Source organism: Myxine glutinosa, chromosome 4 (assembly GCF_964187855.1).
Source record: "Myxine glutinosa chromosome 4, kmMyxGlut1.1, whole genome shotgun sequence".
Taxonomy (NCBI): domain Eukaryota; kingdom Metazoa; phylum Chordata; class Myxini; order Myxiniformes; family Myxinidae; genus Myxine; species Myxine glutinosa.
Genome location: NC_136264.1, coordinates 19813695 through 19831290, shown reverse-complemented (window position 1 = coordinate 19831290; position 17596 = coordinate 19813695). Strand labels below are relative to the sequence as shown.

The window sequence follows — 17596 nt, the reverse complement described above, 5'->3', positions numbered from 1 at the left end:
CCCAAAATTACCTTTATATAACAAACCCACCCTCAGAACCTTAATCCATCACTTACCAGCATGACTTATTTGCCATCAAACATTCACCCAAATAAGTGCGAGATGGGAGAGGGGAAGAAAAAGTGGTGAGAAAGAAATTAGTTGGGGTCTTTTCTGTTGCCCCGACACACCTTGCAACAACCTGGCTGAATTGCTGCTGTGCAATGGTCTGGCCAGATAGTCATTGTATCGCTCCCCGACTATCGCTCCCGGATTCCTCCCTCTGCTCCATTCATACTTGCAATCTCCTGGAGTGCTTGATGGTACTAGCTGAATGTGATGGCCTGCACAGCCTTGGTGGAAACGGCTAGCAATGAGGCGAGATGAGGTGGACAGCTCCGACGTATCCAGGCAGCGATATGAGCATCCGAGACGTGATAATTGAGTAATTAACATCGGATATTTTTGTATGCTGCTAAAATGTGAGTAACACATCCATATTATATATTGCACATCTTTGCTGACCTTTTATTGTAATGTCATGTCAATCAACATTACCTTTAATTCTTTGGGTTTCTCTGATTGCTTGATGTGGACTGGAACGAACACATATTCTGGCTGGAAATCAGTTTATCAACACTGTTTCACTTCTTATTGTTTATTCCAAATATAAAGTACCTGTGATATTCACCTCTGCCACAAAAGGTGGATGGTGGTTATGTTTTCACCCCTGTCTGTCTGTCTGTTTGTTTGTCTTTTGTTTGTGAACAAAATATCTTAAAAAGTTGTGGACGGATTCGGACGTAATTTGGCTGGGATGTAACGTATGTGACATCGACGGAATGATTAGATTTTGGTGAAGATCCGGATTCGAATCCAGCTACTATAATTTTAAAAGTGATTTTTCACCATTGGGAGAAAGGGCCAAAAACAATGCATAGCAGGATATCTCAAAAAGTTGTGGACGGATTTGGACAATATTTGCTGAAGAGGTTGGGTGTCTGACAAGGACGATTCGATTCGATTTTGGTGAAGATCTGAATATGGATTTGGATATGAGAATTATTTAACTTTTTAAGTGATTCCTCACCACTGGGAGATAGGGCTAAAAACGATACCTAGCAGGATATCTCAAAAAGTTATGGATGGATTTGGACAAAACTTGTTCGACAGGTTGTGTGTTTGACAAGGAAGAATCAATGCAATTTTGGTGAAGATCTGGATCCGGATCCATCTAGTAGATTTTTTAAGTGATTCTTCACCATTGAGTGATATGGCCAACCAGACGGAGGTATGTTCTCTACTGGGTGCCATTATAGTTCCTTTTTTATCACCAAAATTCATATTTTTAAACTTTTTCACATCTACTTATTATGGTAACGATTCCACTCAAATGAACATGTCCTATGACCTTTATAGCACCCTTCTCAATAGGATGAGGAATTGGTGCATTTTGCCTCATTAGTATCAGGTGAGTCTCACTAGTTATGTAATGGATTTACAATGTTGAATTTAACTCTTTAGTCACCATTACCATGAATTGCTTATTGTAATTCCATGTAAAACATTCACTTGTATTGTAAAATAAGGAACATCGATATCTCCTTTAAGGTTAAATTTAAAATTTCTGCAATAAAATTGACTTCACATTTGGCAAGTTGTTTTTTTCTCATGTCTCCATTGAATAATCGTGCTTTGCAAAAGTTTTGTTGTAAATACAATATCTGTATATATAATCCCTATACAGTGTCCTTTTTCAGACAAATGTCCATAAACTGCAATTTATTTTTTTCCAGGGGAGGTCACAGCAGAGGAGGCAATCTTGGAATCAGCAGGGAATAAAGGCAGGAGTGCTGCATCCTCTTATGGACCAACCTTTCTGACTGATGTCATGAAAACAGCTTCCCCTGCTGAGAAAGAAATGGCAGAGAAAATATGTGGAAATGATAAATTCTGCTTGTTTGACGTCTTAACAACAAATAACACAGCATTTGGCCTTGCAACCTTAAAGGCAAATGTGAAACTTAAACAAACCAAACTCTCACAAAGTGAGTTTTTTTTCTGATGTTATCTAAAACCAAACTTTTTTCTGCGATTGTTCAACACCGTTTTGGATTACAAACAAACTTAGATATTTGCCAAGGAAAATGTAATATCCACACATGATTTTCTGTTCACAAATGTAATAATGCTACAAATGTATAAGAGATCGATATTTATTTTTTTCAGATGCTTTCCCACCTCACATAATTGGAAAATCCAAACTTCAATGTGCAATTTCTGAGAAGTGTCAAGTTACATATGAAACGAATGAAACGGATGTTGATGCTGCAAACATCACTTTTAAATTGGATGCAAATTCCACAGATATTAATATGACAGGTAAGATGTTCATATTTATTTTCAGGCTCTGGTTATTAGTCCCCTACCGGTGTACACCGGAGGGGACTATAGGTTTGCACTCCATCCCTCCATCCCTCCGTCTGTCAGTCTGTCTGTCTGTCAGTCAGTCCATCACGCAAAGAATAGCTTTCCAGACTTTTTTTCTAAACTCTTAATGGTAATGATTTCAAACTTGGTACATGGTTTCCGTATGATAAGTTACAGATCAAGTTCGAACTTCACGACGTTTCGATCATTTTTGACAAAGTTATGGCACTTTGAACTTTGGTAATTTCCCCAACAGTTTTCCAGACGGCAGACTGCCGGTAGGGGACATGTATTGCAGCGCAATACTCAGAATGCTTGTTTCATATACTGTCGTGGCCAAAAATCTTGGCACCCTTGCACTTTTTTTCACATAACGTACCATTTCTTCCAGAAAATTGTTGAAATTAAAAGATATTTTGGTATCCGCAAATGTATTTCTTTGGTTCGCATTGGGACAAAACAAAAAAAGGTTTAAAATATACTAAATCTTAGCTTATTTCACACAGAAATCCTAAAATGGCCCAGACAATATTATTGGCGCTTTTTAGAAGTTGTCAGAAATATTTACATTTCAATCAGGTGATTCTCCTTTACTTTGGAATTGAGCTCAGCTGTGGTGAGTTGCAGGTGCCTGCAATATAAAAATTACTCATTCGACCATTTTGAATAGAGAAAATGAGTCATTCTGCTGTTTTGTGTCACTTTGTGCACCACAATGAGCATGGAGAAAAGAAAGAAAACCAGAGAATCGTCTGAGGAGGTCAGACACAAGATTGCAGACAAGCATGGACAATCTCAAGGCTACAAGTCCATCTACAGAGACCTTGATGTCCCTGTGTCCACCGTACGCAATGTTATCAGGAAGTTTAAGGCCCATGGCACAGTAGCCAACCTCCCTGGACGTGGCCGCAAGAGAAAACTCGATCGGAAATTGCAGCAAAGGATTGTTTCAATGGTGGAGAAAGCACCTCGATCAACTGCCAAATAGATTCAAGCTGACCTTCAGACACAAGGTAAGCTTACGACAGTTTCAACTCAGACCATCCGTCGCCAACTCAATGAATGGGGGTTCTATGGTAGGAGACCCAGGAGTACCCCACTGCTGAGAGAGAGAGACAAAAGAAAGCCCGACTGGAGACCTGAACAAGCCCCAATCCTTCTGGGAGAATGTCCTGTGGACAGATGAGACCGAGTTAGAGCTTTGTGGTAAAGCACATCATCTCTATGTTTACAGAAAACAAAATGAAGCCTTCAAAGAAAAGAACACCTTCCCTACAGTCAAACATGGAGGAAATTCAGTGATGTATTGGGGTTGCTGTGCTGCCTCTGGCACTGGGTGCCTTGAATGTGTGCATGGCATCATGAAATGAGGAGATTACCCGATTGCTTGATTGCGTTTTGGAGCGCAATGTTCAACCCAGTGTCAGAAAGCTGGGTCTCCGTCGAAGGTCATGGGTCTTGCAGCAGGACAATGACCCCAAACACACTTCAAAAAGCACCCAGAAATGGTTCAGGACAAAACTCTGGACTGTTCTGAAGTGGCCAGCAAAGAGTCCATATCTAAATCCCATTGAACACCTGTGGGGAGTTCTGAAAACAGCAGTTGGGAGAAGGCATCCTTCAAATCTGGGAGAACTGGCGCAGTTTGCACAAGAAGAGTTGGCCAAACTGCCAGTAGAGAGGTGTTGGAAGCTCATTCATGGCTATCGGAAGTGCTTGACTGCAGTTATTTTGTCCAAAGGTTGTGCTACCAAATATTAAGTCGAGGGTGTCAATAATTTTGTCAATGCCTTTTCTTTTTATTTTCTGATTTAAAAGGATATATAAGTTCTGAATCAAAAACAAAGGTTCTGTAATATTAACAGTGAAATAAAGAATTGTGGAGACCAAATACTTTTGTCAATTTCAACATTTTTTTTTTTTTTTTTTTTTTTTTTTTTTTTTTTGTATACTAGATCGAGACTCGTGAAAGAGCGAACATTAATTACACAGAAAGACAAACCGACACATAAAACATATAACATAGGGAGCGGTAGACAAGATGGGGAGAGAGGGGGAAGGACACAAACACAACATTTGAGAGCAGGGACCGAGAGACATGGAGACATCGAGATATCTGAGAGAGGGCGAGGGCTTTGGGGGGGAGGGGGGGGAAGGGGGCAGTGGGAGAGGTATAAAACATATGGACACTGCCAGGACTTCCAGGAAAGAAGTTGGAATTTCAAACAAGGTGGATCTGGGGTGAATTAGCGGGGGTAGAAAAGATCAAGGTTTTGGATGGGGGAAGATAAGAGATGGTGGTGAACAGCTGTTTTAAAGACCTGGAGGGAGGAGTGGGATTGAAGGGAGTGAGGGAGTTTGTTCCAGAGGCGGGAGAAAAGAGGAATGAAAGAGCGAAGGTGAGCGGAGAGCCGAGATTTCGGCAGTTTAACCATCAGAGGGTTGCTGGCAGATCTTGTGCGACCTGTAGGAATATTTGGGGGACAGAGCACAGAGAGAGCTGGGGGTGCAAGGCCGGAGAGGAGTCGGTAGAAGACAGAAAGACCACCTACCTGCCTGCGGTGAGTGAGTGAAAGGCCCTCAGAGATAGCTTCATCGCGGGAGATTCCAATAATTCTGAAAGCTTTGGTTTCAACAGCGTGAAGCCGAGCTAGGTGTGAGGCAGGAGCACCGGCCCATAGGGGAGAACAGTATTCCATTGAGCTGCGGATGAAAGCCTTGTATGTGGTGAGGAGCTCAGGTGTGCCGAGGAAGGACTTCGCACGACGGAGGATGCCCAGTCGGCGACTGGCTTTGGAGGCCAGCTTGGAAATGTGGTTTTCCCAAGAAAGATCATGGCAGATAGTGAGACCCAAAATCTTGAGCGACAGAACTTCTTGGAGAGGATTGTTGAGAAAGTAGATGGGAGGGTTGTCCAGTCGATCTTTTCGGAGAGACATAGTAAGAGTGTGAGATTTGTCAGGATTGAAAGACATGTTCCACTTGTTTGACCAGTCTGTGATTTTGTCCAGGTCTTCAGAGAGTGAGGAGGCAGCAGACTGCCGATCTGAGGGAAGAGGAATGGAGCGGCAGAGAGTGGAGTCATCAGCAAAGAGATAGAGAGGATTTTCGAGAGAGTCAGAGAGATCATTGATGAAGACCAGAAAAAGCACGGGGCCCAGAACACTGCCTTGGGGAACTCCAGCCTGAACAGGAAGAGGAGATGAGAGAAACCCATTCAGGGCCACACGTTGACGACGACTAGAGAGGAAGTCCGCCAGCCATGCGTGGAGATTTCCATGGATACCAAAGGAGGAGAGTTTGGTGAGCAGAGCGGGGTGCCAGACCGTGTCGAAGGCACGTGATATGTCGAGGGAGACAGCTCTAATTTCCTGTTTGGCATTGAGGACCTCCATCCATTGTTGAGACAGCAGAAGCAGCATGTCCAGAGTAGAGTGACCTGGTCTGAAACCAAATTGATGATCAGAGATCAAGCCATTGGAGAAGAGGAAAGATTTCATATCAGAAGCAATGATGGATTCCATGACTTTGCTGATAATTGGGAGAAGGCTGATTGGTCTGTAGTTGCTAGGATCTGTTTTTGCACCTTTTTTGTGCAAAGCGGTGATGTTGGCTGATTTCCAAGCAGATGGCAGTTGACCTTGAGCAAAAGAGAGGGTGAAGAGAACAGAGAGAGGGTGAGATAGAGCAGCAGAGCAGGATTTTAGGACCCGTGGGCTGATGCCGTCGGGTCCAGTTGCAGAATCAGAGTCGAGGGTTGACAGAAACTTTTCCACCTTGTCAGGAGGAAAGGACACGGAGTCCAGGAGCAGCAGGGTACGACTGGGTATGGTGGGTACAGAGAGGGATGGGTTTGGGACACAAGATTTAGAGGCAAACACAGAGTTGAGGCATTCAGCTTTTTCACGTGCGGAGTCAGCTGTGTAGCCGTTTGAGGTAAGGGAGGGGATGGAGGGGGAACAAACACCAGAAACGGATTTGACCAGACGCCACCAGGATTTGGAAGAGGGAGACAGATAAGACAGTTCGGTCTTGAGAACGGAGAGATATTGTTTCCTGGCTCTCCTGAGGGTGGACACACACTTGTTTCGGGCTTTGTGAAAGGATATGAGATTTCCTTCCGTTGGATTTGCTTTCCAGGAGACGAAGGCAAGTTGTTTCTGGGCAACAGCCTCACCACAAGATTCCGTGTACCATGGACGGGAGGAAGGGTATGACAACTGAAGACGAGATGGGATAAATCTGTGCATGAGAGAGAGCAATTTACTTTGGAAGAATTCCCAGGATGAGTTGATGTCAGAGGTGGTAGAGATGGGAGACCAGTCCAGATGATTGATGGCTGCTTGAAGACCGTGCCAGTTGGCCTGAGTGAAATGCCAGACTCGTCGACGCTGAGCAGGCTCCCTGAGGATGGTCAGAGAGATGTCCACTTTAACAAGGACATGATCAGATGATCCGATCGGAGCAGAAGAAGAGCAGCAGACATTTTCAGGGAAGTTAGTCATAACCAAGTCCAGAAGAGAAGATGTTCCGTTGACTGAGATCCGGGTCGGGAAATTGACAGATTGTGTCAGTCCCAGTGAGTCGCAGAAGTCCTTTGCTGAGGAGCCATGGCTGGTGAGAGAGGTACCCACACCCAGCCAACTGGCATGATGACAGTTGAAATCACCACATATGAGGAAGAGAGAGTTGGGATGAGTAGATAGAAGTTGGTCCATATCATCAGACAGCGAGATGTAGATGGAGTCATCACTGTTTGGTGGACGGTACAACACACATATGAACAAGAGGTGGGAGCGAAGGGGAAGCCGTAGCCAGAGGTATTCCTGGGGGTGAGGTGGAGAGAGTGCAGTGCAGGGCGAGTGAGGAAGAGAGTTTTTGATAAAGATAGCAACCCCGCCTCCAGGACGAGGCTCAGGTCTATCATACCGGAGGAGGGAGTAGCCCGGGAGAGATACTATGGAATCAGAGACATCATAAAGGAGGAAAGTTTCTGTTAAGCAGATCACGTCTGGTTTGACAGAAGCAACCTGTATGGAGAGATCAGTTAAGTTTGAACGAAGGCCCCGGATGTTTGAGGTCCATACCGTTAATGAAGAGGAAGGGGGAGCATCAGATACAGAACAGGGGGGAGGAGGGGTAGGGTAAGATGTGGAAGAGGTGGAAGAGGTAGGGAGAGCTGTTGAAGGTGTGTCAGAGATTTCAGAATAGCTCGGAGAAAGGGAAGGATGGGGCGGACAAAAGGTTTGATGGTGATTGGGTGAGCCACAATGAGGTGTTATTTGAGGAGGGGGAAGAGCGAGGCAGAAGGTTGGGGGAGATGGAGGTGAGAGTTTGAAGGGGGAAGAAGCGGGGAGGACGCTTTGAGGAGGGGGAGTGAGAGGGGGGAAATTGAGAAGCAATGAGGGTGGGGAGATTTGAAGGGGAGGGGTGAGGGGGGAGTTTGGGAGGGAAGGGACAAGGGGAGGGATTTGAAAGGGATGGGATATGGGGGAGATTTGGAGGGGAGGGGTGAGGCAGGAGTCTAGGAGGGGAGGGGCGAGGGGGCGTCTTGGCGGGGAGGGGTGAGGGGGTAGTTTAGGAGGGAGGGGGCAAGGGGGGAGATTTGAAAGGGATGGGTGATGGGGAAGATTTGGAGGGGAGGGGTGATGGGGAAGATTTGGAGGGGAGGGGTTATGGGGAAGATTTGGAGGGGAGGGGTGAGATTGGATTTTTGAAAGTGTACGATTTATGGGAAACGAACATTTATTGCAAAATGAGTTTCTTGTGACCTTCCAGTTAAAAATACGTTTAAGGATGCTGGATGGAGGATGGAGTGCAGGAGAGTTTAGGGAATGTAGAAAAAAGGCACTATAGGAGATGGATATTTTTTTTGGGATGAATTGATTTGGTGAGCAAGTCGAAAGCAGCCTTTTAAAGAAGAAGAAGAAAAAGGTGTTATAAAATATGACGGAATACATAACTTGAGGGGAAAGTGTAAACATTGAAGGTTAATGAGTGAAAACTATCTGGGGAAATGGGGGAGAAACACGTGGTCGAAGAACGAACGAACGAATAAGAATGAATAAACGAATGAGAACAGAGAAGGAAATGTTTTTTTTTTTTGTTTTTTTTTTTGAGTTGAGATTTACACAAGGAAGTAGGCTATGGGTGAAAAGACTGGGAATACAGAGAACGAAAGTTATTGGATCACAAACGACGGACCACTGAGAGAAAAACAAAGCCTCAAGGTTGTACAGTGCACACTGTACAAGGCCTTGCTCGCGACACGGCAAACAGACGATCAATTTATGAAAAATAAACACCGAGAAACAACCAAAGTTGCACACAATAACTTCACACACCGAAAGATAAATACAGTTTCGACAAAATACAATTGTGAACAGACTTAACTTCGAAAAACGTGGAGACCGTGTGGAGCTTCGAAAATCCCTGCCGCCGTCTCCAAGATCTCGCGAGATCTCCAATTCTCCGATTTTAGACAATATTGTGAGTTGTTTGAAAAAGGTGCAAGGGTGCCAATATTTTTTTGCCACGACTGTATGTAAAAAGGAAAAGGCTTGTAAGTTTGGTTTTTTTCTGGGACCCTTCAGAGTCTCTCCAGGTAAATTTGAGTCAGGACTAAAAGGCACACAATGACATGTCTTTTTGAAAAGTCCCATGGCATCTTTACACCAGTAAATCTTGGCAGACAGCCCAACCAGTTGAACGTGTCCTTTGTTAAACGTCACACTCGTTGATGAATTGCCTTGCAAAGTATCAGGATGACGTTTCAAATTCAGACTGGAAATCAAATTCCCAGCTGAGGCAACTCAAAGGTGAATAATGGATTGTTTGACTGTCTTCGCCCACATAAAACATGTTGATGCCTCCAATTACAATGATGCACACCTTTTATTAGTAACATGAGGAAACATTATTTCAAACAGGAAAATGTTTTAAGGATGTCATAAAGGACACATACAACAGGAATGATTAACTAATGCAATGTGTTGAATAGGGAGGTCTCATCAACACTGCATCGACGACGGTGAAATGGCGGTAAATTCCGGAATTAATTAATTTATATGACTTTTACAATCTTTATTTTCATTGCGTTATATGCTTGAACACTGTAGATCACAAATCGCTTAAGTTACACTTTCAAAAACCTTCCGTTTAGCAGTAATTGGACATGTTAAATAAGGTGGTTGGTAAGATGTTTATATCTTGTGAGCACAAGAAGTATGCAGCACTCGCCGTAAAATTTTCTCTTTAACTGAATTAACTGAATAACTGAATTCAAACAATTTGGCCATGGGAAATGTGCAGGGCATGCTGAATGCCAACATGTGGGAATAGAAGAGGAAATATAAGGGTGTTGTGTAAGACTGCTTCGACAGCGCTAAACTCGTGGAATTTCCTATTGATCGTTAACATCGTGATTTTATTTTAAATCAAGCATAAACTTGAACAGTACATAAGATAATGTGTCTTTGAACTCTCAAGATTTTCATGTTTTACAATAAAAAGTCCACATTGACCTTGAAATACCAAACACTTGAAAAAACACTTTAAACACAAAGAAGCATGAAGAAAGTCATTAATTTTATGAACCTCGCTTCCAGTGAATGGCGTACTGACATGGACTCCCACATCTTTGGAGCCCATATTTGCCATAGTGCTGGCAAATAATGGGAAAGCCACCAGACAACATGCCCTCACCCTCATCGCGTGTGGCTGCAAGAACAACGGAACTTGTGACTATGAGAAGATCTCCTCAAGCGAAGCTGGAGAAAGCAATAGCTTTTTCATGGTACTGTTCTTTTTTCCATATATATTTTTTCCATATATATATATACACGCAGTGCCTTCAGAAAGTATTCACACCCCTTGACTTTTTCGCATTTGTTGGCTTACAGCCTGAATTTCAAATGGTTAAAAATGATATTCTTTGTCCCTGATCTACACATGATACCCCATAGTGCCGAAGTGCAATGTTTTTTTTTATTTTACTTTTTTTTTTACTTTTTTTTAACTTTCTAATATCTGCCAAATATTTCAAAATCAAAATAGTATGTCCTGTTTCCATCCTTGATGCTCAGCATTTAAAGGATATAACATGGACATCGCCCATAGATGTCAACTTGGGGAGGAGGAAATTCCTCTTTAATTTCCCTGCTGAGTGTGGAGAGAAAAGCAATGTCAACTAGAACGGGCACTCGGTAGAGCGCATACCTTCGCCGCAGCTACTGTTCTGTACTTGGTAAAAATAAGATTTTGACCTTTTCGTGACCTTGACCTTGACCTTTGACCCGATTGCTCCCAAAATCTAATCAAATGTGTCCCGTATAATAACCAATCATCCCACCAAATTTCATGCAATTCGGTTGAATACTTTTTGAGTTATGCGAATAACATACACACACACACACAGACATACAAATAAATACACAGCGATCAAAACATAACCTTCCGCTTTTGCGAAGGTAATAAAAATGGCTTCAGCTGTACCTCAATGCTCTGTGAAGTGATGTCACTTCCTCCAAGCTCAGTGCAGGCTGTATTTGTCTGAAATCAAGTCCGATGTTGTCTCATATTTGTCTACAGATGTATGCATGTTCCAATTCTTAGGCTCTGTCGAAAAAAGTATATATGGCAGGAGAGAGAACAAAAGGGAGTTAAATGGAGATAAGTGGGGGGCCCATTGTGAATGCACGTTTGTCTTAACCAACAAAGTTGCTAATGGTGCCTACAAACAAGCAATATTTAATTTTTGTTGATTTTCTGTGCAGGTTGCATCCTGCAATTGTACTCGAGGCTACACTGGTCTGGATTGCGGCAAAGATTTAAATCCTTGTGAGAACAATCCGTGCTTTACTGGCGTTAATTGCACGGATATTCCAGCACCATCTTTAGACTTCAGGTGCGGTTCTTGCCCAGATGAACTCTCTGGAAATGGCACAAAATGCTTTGGTAAGACCTCTACACACACATTACCATAAGAAGGTAATCCAGAGAGAATAAAGTGTGCATATAGCATTTTAATTAAGTATCTTTGACAGCATGTATTTCTCAAATCAGTTTAAGACAAAATCAAATCGGTTTAAGACAAGGCAAAATTAGTATTGTCATTATTTGGTTCATTTTGAGTATTGCTCGTATATTGCTAATCATTTATCTGGTGGATTCATGTTTGAAAGTGTCTCGGGGTTTATAACCCACAAATGTGAAGGGAATTTTAACAAGGTAATAGGTTTTCTGAAGTCGTGTACAAACATTCCAGACAAGGATTTTGACAATGACATTTTGTGGGGGTTCTGGAATATATCTTATGTTGAGTATGAACTATCACTACTCATTGAAGAAGAACTTATTGAAGAAGGCAATAAAATATTGTTTGCTTATCAGGTTTCTTCATAAAAAATGGGAAATGTTTCTTCCTAAATCGGGTCATGGGAAATGTGCATTTCCCAAAGGCCAGGAAATACAATTTCATCCTAACATGTTGATCAAAATTCAAGCTGACATGATCATGATTTTAAAAAACATATTTGGCTGCATTCAGATGAAGTGAAGCAATACATGCAGCAAGATTTTACATATTATGATAAATACCAGAGGTAGTCACTGGCGTCACTCGGGGTGTGCGGAGGGTGCGGACCGCACCGGGTGACACTATCAGAGGCGGTGACACCAAATTTTAGCAACAATTTATTAATTTTTATAAAAATATCCCTGTAGTTAGTTATAACAACAAAAACATTTTCCGTAAGCCCAGCTTACATGTATCAATATACCTACAAGGTTAAAACTCCATGCTAGTTTACTTTTTGAACCTTCTAATGCGCTCCGGTCAGAGTGGTCATTATTACCCAATTACAATGACGCTTCGAATCACGTGGTTTCGTCTGCACGCGCTACAAGCACGCGCTCTTTTCGTTCCCGCTGGTGTTTTTATAGTCGCTGCTTTTGTCAAGTTTTCTGGTGTTTTAGCTACAATATTGTGGTAATTAGTATTTGTGAACCTATATTAGTTCACGAGTTATCAAACAGAGTGACCACTATATTCGTCATGGGTATGTGACTGTCTGTCTGTCTGTCTGTCTATCTGTCTGCAACATAACTACCCGATGATATCATCCAATCTTGATGAAACTTGGGTGGGAGGTTGATATCATGATCTAGTTGTGTCCTGCCTAGAGTGGGCGAATTGAGCCCGTTGTGGGCGGAGCGACGCCCGAAAAAGATGTCTTTTTAGGGGGTAATCGAGTTCAAGCTACATCTTCTCCGAGGGAGTTGGTGGAATCTGACAGGGGTTTCGGTATTTGGTTAGGCCAATGTCATGTGTCTAGCACGACGGAGCTCGATTTTTCATTTTCGCCCAAAGGTCAAGGTCACAAGGTCACGAAAATTAGAAAAGTCAATATTTGATGGTTTTATTACATTGTTCTTTTCCTGATCGGGTGAAATGTCGTACATGATCTTATATTATCACATACATCATGAAATACAAGTTTTCCAACAAATTTCACAATCTTCGACCTTTGACCTTTAAAAGTCACAAAGGTCAAATTTTCGAAGTTGTCGGAATCGAACCGAATTTTCGGTATTGTGTAGCTAACTCACCTCATAACTGATTATACATTATTTTCTATCTCATTTCAAGGTCAGTAACCTTAGTTTTGACATTTCAAGGTCACAAAGGTCAAGTTTTCAAAGTTGTCGGAATCGAACCGAATTTTCGAAATTGAACCGAAGAATACCGCTCGCTCGTGAACCATCGTCGTCTCCTGACTTGTCAATAACTTTTTTGAGAATGAAGTCATTAACGGAAAAGGAGTAATAAGAAGGTGTAATTTTAATTTTGCTTGCTATTTATGTCACTACTATTGCCATTAAATTCAGTGATATACGGGAATTACGATTTACAAGTAACATTAGTGCAAAAAACATTACTAAGCATTCTGTATGGTCTGGTATGGGAGGAGGTCCATGGGGGTGGGGGGGGGGGGTGGGGGGCGGGGTGACACCATGAGTTACCGCACTGGGTGACACCAACCCTAGTGATGCCACTGGAGGTAGTGATCATCAAATAGTCACTACACCCCCTGACATAATGGGAGTGTGCGGATAATCCTTATTTCTGCATTCCCAAGGAATGGAGTTTGGCAGGTGTGTTGGGTTGCAAGGCTAGCATTAACCTTGGCTTCACCTTTCCCTTTTTTTTTCCTTTTTTTTTGTATACAAAATCGAGGCTCGTGAAAGAGCTCACATTAATCACACAAAAAGTCAAAACGACACATAAACCATACTACGTATAATAGGGGGAGCGGTAGACAAGATGGGGAGAGAGGGGGAAGGACACAAACACAACATTTGAGAGCAGGGACATCGAGAGATCTGTGGGAGGGAGAGGGCTTGGGGGGAGGTGGGAGAGGTATAAAATATATGTACACTGCAACGTCTTCCAGGAAAGAAGTTGGAATTTCAAAAAAGTGGATCTGGGGTGAATTAGCGGGGGTAGAAAAGATCAAGGTTTTGGATGGGGGAAGATAAGAGATGGTGGTGAACAGCTGTTTTAAAGACCTGGAGGGATGAGTGGGATTGAAGGGAGTGGGGGAGTTTGTTCCAGAGGCGGGAGAAAAGAGGAATGAAAGAGTGAAGGTGAGCAGATAGCCTAGATTTTGGCAGTTTAACCATAAGAGGGTTGCTGGCAGATCTTGTGCGACCTGTAGGAATATTTGGGGGACAGGGCAAAGAGAGAGCTGGGGGAGCAAGGCCGGAGAGGAGTCGGTAGAAGACAGAAAGACCACCAACCTGCCTGCGGTGAGTGAGTGAAAGGCACCCGGAGTTAGCTTCATCGTGGGAGATTCCAATGATTCTGAAAGCTTTGGTTTCAACAGCGTGAAGCCGAGCTAGGCGTGAGGCAGGAGCACCGGCCCAGAGGGGAGGGCAGTATTCCATTGAGCTGCGGATGAAAGCGTTGTATGTGGTGAGGAGCTCAGGTGTGCCAAGGAAGGACTTCGCACGACGGAGGATGCCCAGTCGGCGACTGGCTTTGGAGGCCAGCTTGGAAATGTGGTTTAATTTGAATTATTTAATTTAATTCCCTTTTATTTGAATCTCAATTTTAACAATAAGGCTGTCTTGACAGTGGTCTTTTTTGAGACATATTGTCAGGCGGTATGTGGAGTTTTCCCGGCATGCTGAATGCGAAGTTGCATGCCTAAGGTGTGAAGTGTAATGGCATCACATCCACAGAAGCCACATGCTGATCACAGGGTTAGTTTGTGACTCAATGAAACCATTAACCAGGAAACAAAAATTGTTCCAAAATGTCAGTGATATCAAAAACAAAACCCTTTATTTATGAAATAGAAGAGGAAATACAATTTGCTCTTTTTATTGTTATCATTTTTTTGTATATAGTACATAGTCGTGGCTCCTGGAAGAGCAAGTACACTGAACGGATAAGGTCATAACAGGATGCAAAAGGAACAGTGGAGATGCACAGTGCAAAAGGAACCATAGAGAGAGTGGAAAACACCAATAGCAGAGTAGAAGGCCAAGCTAGAGGGAGACTTGGCCAAACAAAGGGTGTGGGGAGGAATGAGGGGCAGGAAAGACACATGGGGTTGTCAAGATGTTGCATGGTGTGGACAAAATGGATAGAGAAGGAAACTCCAAGGACGAGAAATCAAAATTGGGGTGAGGTTGGGGGGAGGGAGGGGAGAACAAGGATAGAAAACATCATGTTTTTGGATTGGGGACCATCTAAGATAGTGATGAACAGCTGTCTTGAAGACCTGGAGGGCTGAAGGAGATTGAAGAGAATGTGGAAGTTGGTTCCACAAGTGGAGAAAAGGAGGAACACATTTTTGGAGGTGAGCATTAATCCTGGATTTACGTAGTTTCACCAAAAGAGGTTTGATGGTGGACCTTGTGTACCCTGCAGAAACCTGGGTGAGGGGGAGACAAAGCATGGAAAGAGCAGAGGGTGCAAGACCAGGAAGGAGGTGGTAGATGACAGAGAAAACACTGACCTGTCAGTGACGGCAAAGTGAGAGACAAAAAGATTCAGCTTCATCATGGAAGATTCCAATGGTCCTGAAGGCCTTAATTTCCACTGTGTCGAGCTGAGCAAGATGTGAGTCAGGGGAGCCAGCCCAGAGGGAAGAGTATAGTACTTTTCCAAGCTGTGGATAAAGGCCTTGTAGGTGGATAGAAGTTCAGGTGTGCCAAGAAGGACCTTGCATGATTGAGGATTCCAAGTCGGCTGCTGGCTTTAGAAGCCAACTTTGAAATGTGGTTTGTCCAATAAAGATCATGGCTGATAGTGAGATCCAGGAGTTTGAATAACTGAACTTCCTCAAGAGCCAAGAGGATTGTTAAGATGTTAGATGGGCTGGTTTGCCAGACAGTACTTTCCAAAACAGAAGACAGTCTGGAAAACCTTTAAATCTTAACCTCATAAAATTTAATCTTAACTTCATGAATTTTCGAATGTTATTCAATTATCACAATGCCAACTGCCTGTGTGTTGTTACCTCTCTACCAGCCATGGGACTTCATTGAAGCACTTCTTTGGCTCTATGGGACTGACTCAATCTGTGAACTTTCCAATCTTGATTTGTCCCAATGGCAAATCCTCCCTTCTGGACTTGGTGATGGCCAATGTCTCCTGTTTTTCCTCTGCTCCAATTGGTTCATCTGATAATATGATAGTGAGAGTCACATCAGCATCGGCAAGAGGAAGGGGTTGTGCAGTGAACAAACAGCAGTTCACTCAAACAGATTGGCAGATACTGCAAGCAGCCATATAACTTAGTAACTGGTCTCCTATATTTACCACACCTGATATTAACTTAGCCAGGAAATTCGTCCACAGAAATCTGCGCTCTCTTACATACAGATTCCTCCCATCTTGTCTTTAGTTATCCAACCCTTCTTCCTGCCCATTGTACACTGAATCTTGTGGTGAGGCAGTTACTTTGAAAGAACTTGCCTTATCTTCCTGAAAGGCAACCCTGACTGAAGCCAATGTCAGATCATTCCACAAAGCCTGCAACAATATTGTGTGTCCACACTCAGGAGAGCCGCACTCAGGAGTCTTCCTCCTCTAAAACCTGGTGGTGCCTTGTTAAGTCTGTTTCCGGAGGATATCCCCCTCCGTCTCTTTCCTCTCTTCAAATGGCAGCAAATCTGACTCTCCTCGGGAGCAGGCCGAATGCCTTTTCTGTGTTTGCTTTCAAAACTTGTGTTTCCAACACCTCCCTCTCTGTTCCCACGATACCAATTCGCACCCAAATCCCACCACACCCTGGGTAGGGAACAAACGCACCAAGGAAATATACAAACATAAATAATAAATTAATATACACCAAGGACAAATAAATATACATCAAGGATAGGGAAGAAACACAAGCGAACAAAGCGGAAAAGACTGTGGCAGTCACCCCCTCTCCACACATAGACTGCTGTTTGAATCAGTAGGTTATTTGCCTTTTTAAGGCAATTTACAGAGATCACTAACTAGTGTAAACCAGTGTTTTGGTTTCATGAATTTTCTGGTGCAGGTTGGGATGTCAATCAAATTTTCCCATTGGCTTTTAACCGACTCTGGTGCTAGCTGGCAGATGAACAGAAATTTTATTTTTCTGCCAAACAACTACTCAAGGTGTTTGAATGCATTTCTCTCAGGAAATTAATGCTGACTCAGGGACAAATATTACTGTGATATATTGAATCCATCACCTGACCTCCATGTATTCCATCACCTGACCTCCATATATTCCATCACCTGACCTCCATGTATTCCATCACATGACCTCCATGTATTCCATTACCTGACCTCCATATATTCCATCGCCTGACCTCCATGTATTCCATCACCTGACCTCCATGTATTCCATCACCTGACCTCCATGTATTCCATCACCTGACCTCCATGTATTCCATCACCTGACCTCCATGTATTCCATCACCTGACCTCTGTGTATTCCATCGCCTGACCTCCATGTATTCCATCATCTGACCTCCATGTATTCCATCACCTGACCTCCATGTATTCCATCACCTGACCTCCATGTATTCCATCGCCTGACCTCCATGTATTCCATCACCTGACCTCTGTGTATTCCATCACCTGACCTCCATGTATTCCATCACCTGACCTCCATGTATTCCATCACCTGACCTCCATGTA

General features: G+C 43.1%; 2 protein-coding genes across 2 annotated transcripts in view; both read left to right on the top strand.

The window, feature by feature from the left end:
- LOC137425804 (fibronectin-like) overlaps nucleotides 1-17596 on the top strand; it is a 1588206-nt gene that overhangs the window by 309968 nt on the left and 1260642 nt on the right. The gene's annotated exons all lie outside the window — the stretch shown is intronic.
- LOC137424485 (uncharacterized) overlaps nucleotides 521-17596 on the top strand; it is a 72569-nt gene continuing 55493 nt past the window's right edge. The window contains exons 1-7 of the mRNA XM_078775082.1: nucleotides 521-607; nucleotides 1265-1270; nucleotides 1414-1450; nucleotides 1776-2027; nucleotides 2209-2361; nucleotides 10017-10204; nucleotides 11184-11364. Of these exons, the coding sequence (XP_078631208.1) occupies nucleotides 521-607; nucleotides 1265-1270; nucleotides 1414-1450; nucleotides 1776-2027; nucleotides 2209-2361; nucleotides 10017-10204; nucleotides 11184-11364 (904 nt within the window). The remainder of the gene's footprint in view (nucleotides 608-1264; nucleotides 1271-1413; nucleotides 1451-1775; nucleotides 2028-2208; nucleotides 2362-10016; nucleotides 10205-11183; nucleotides 11365-17596) is intronic.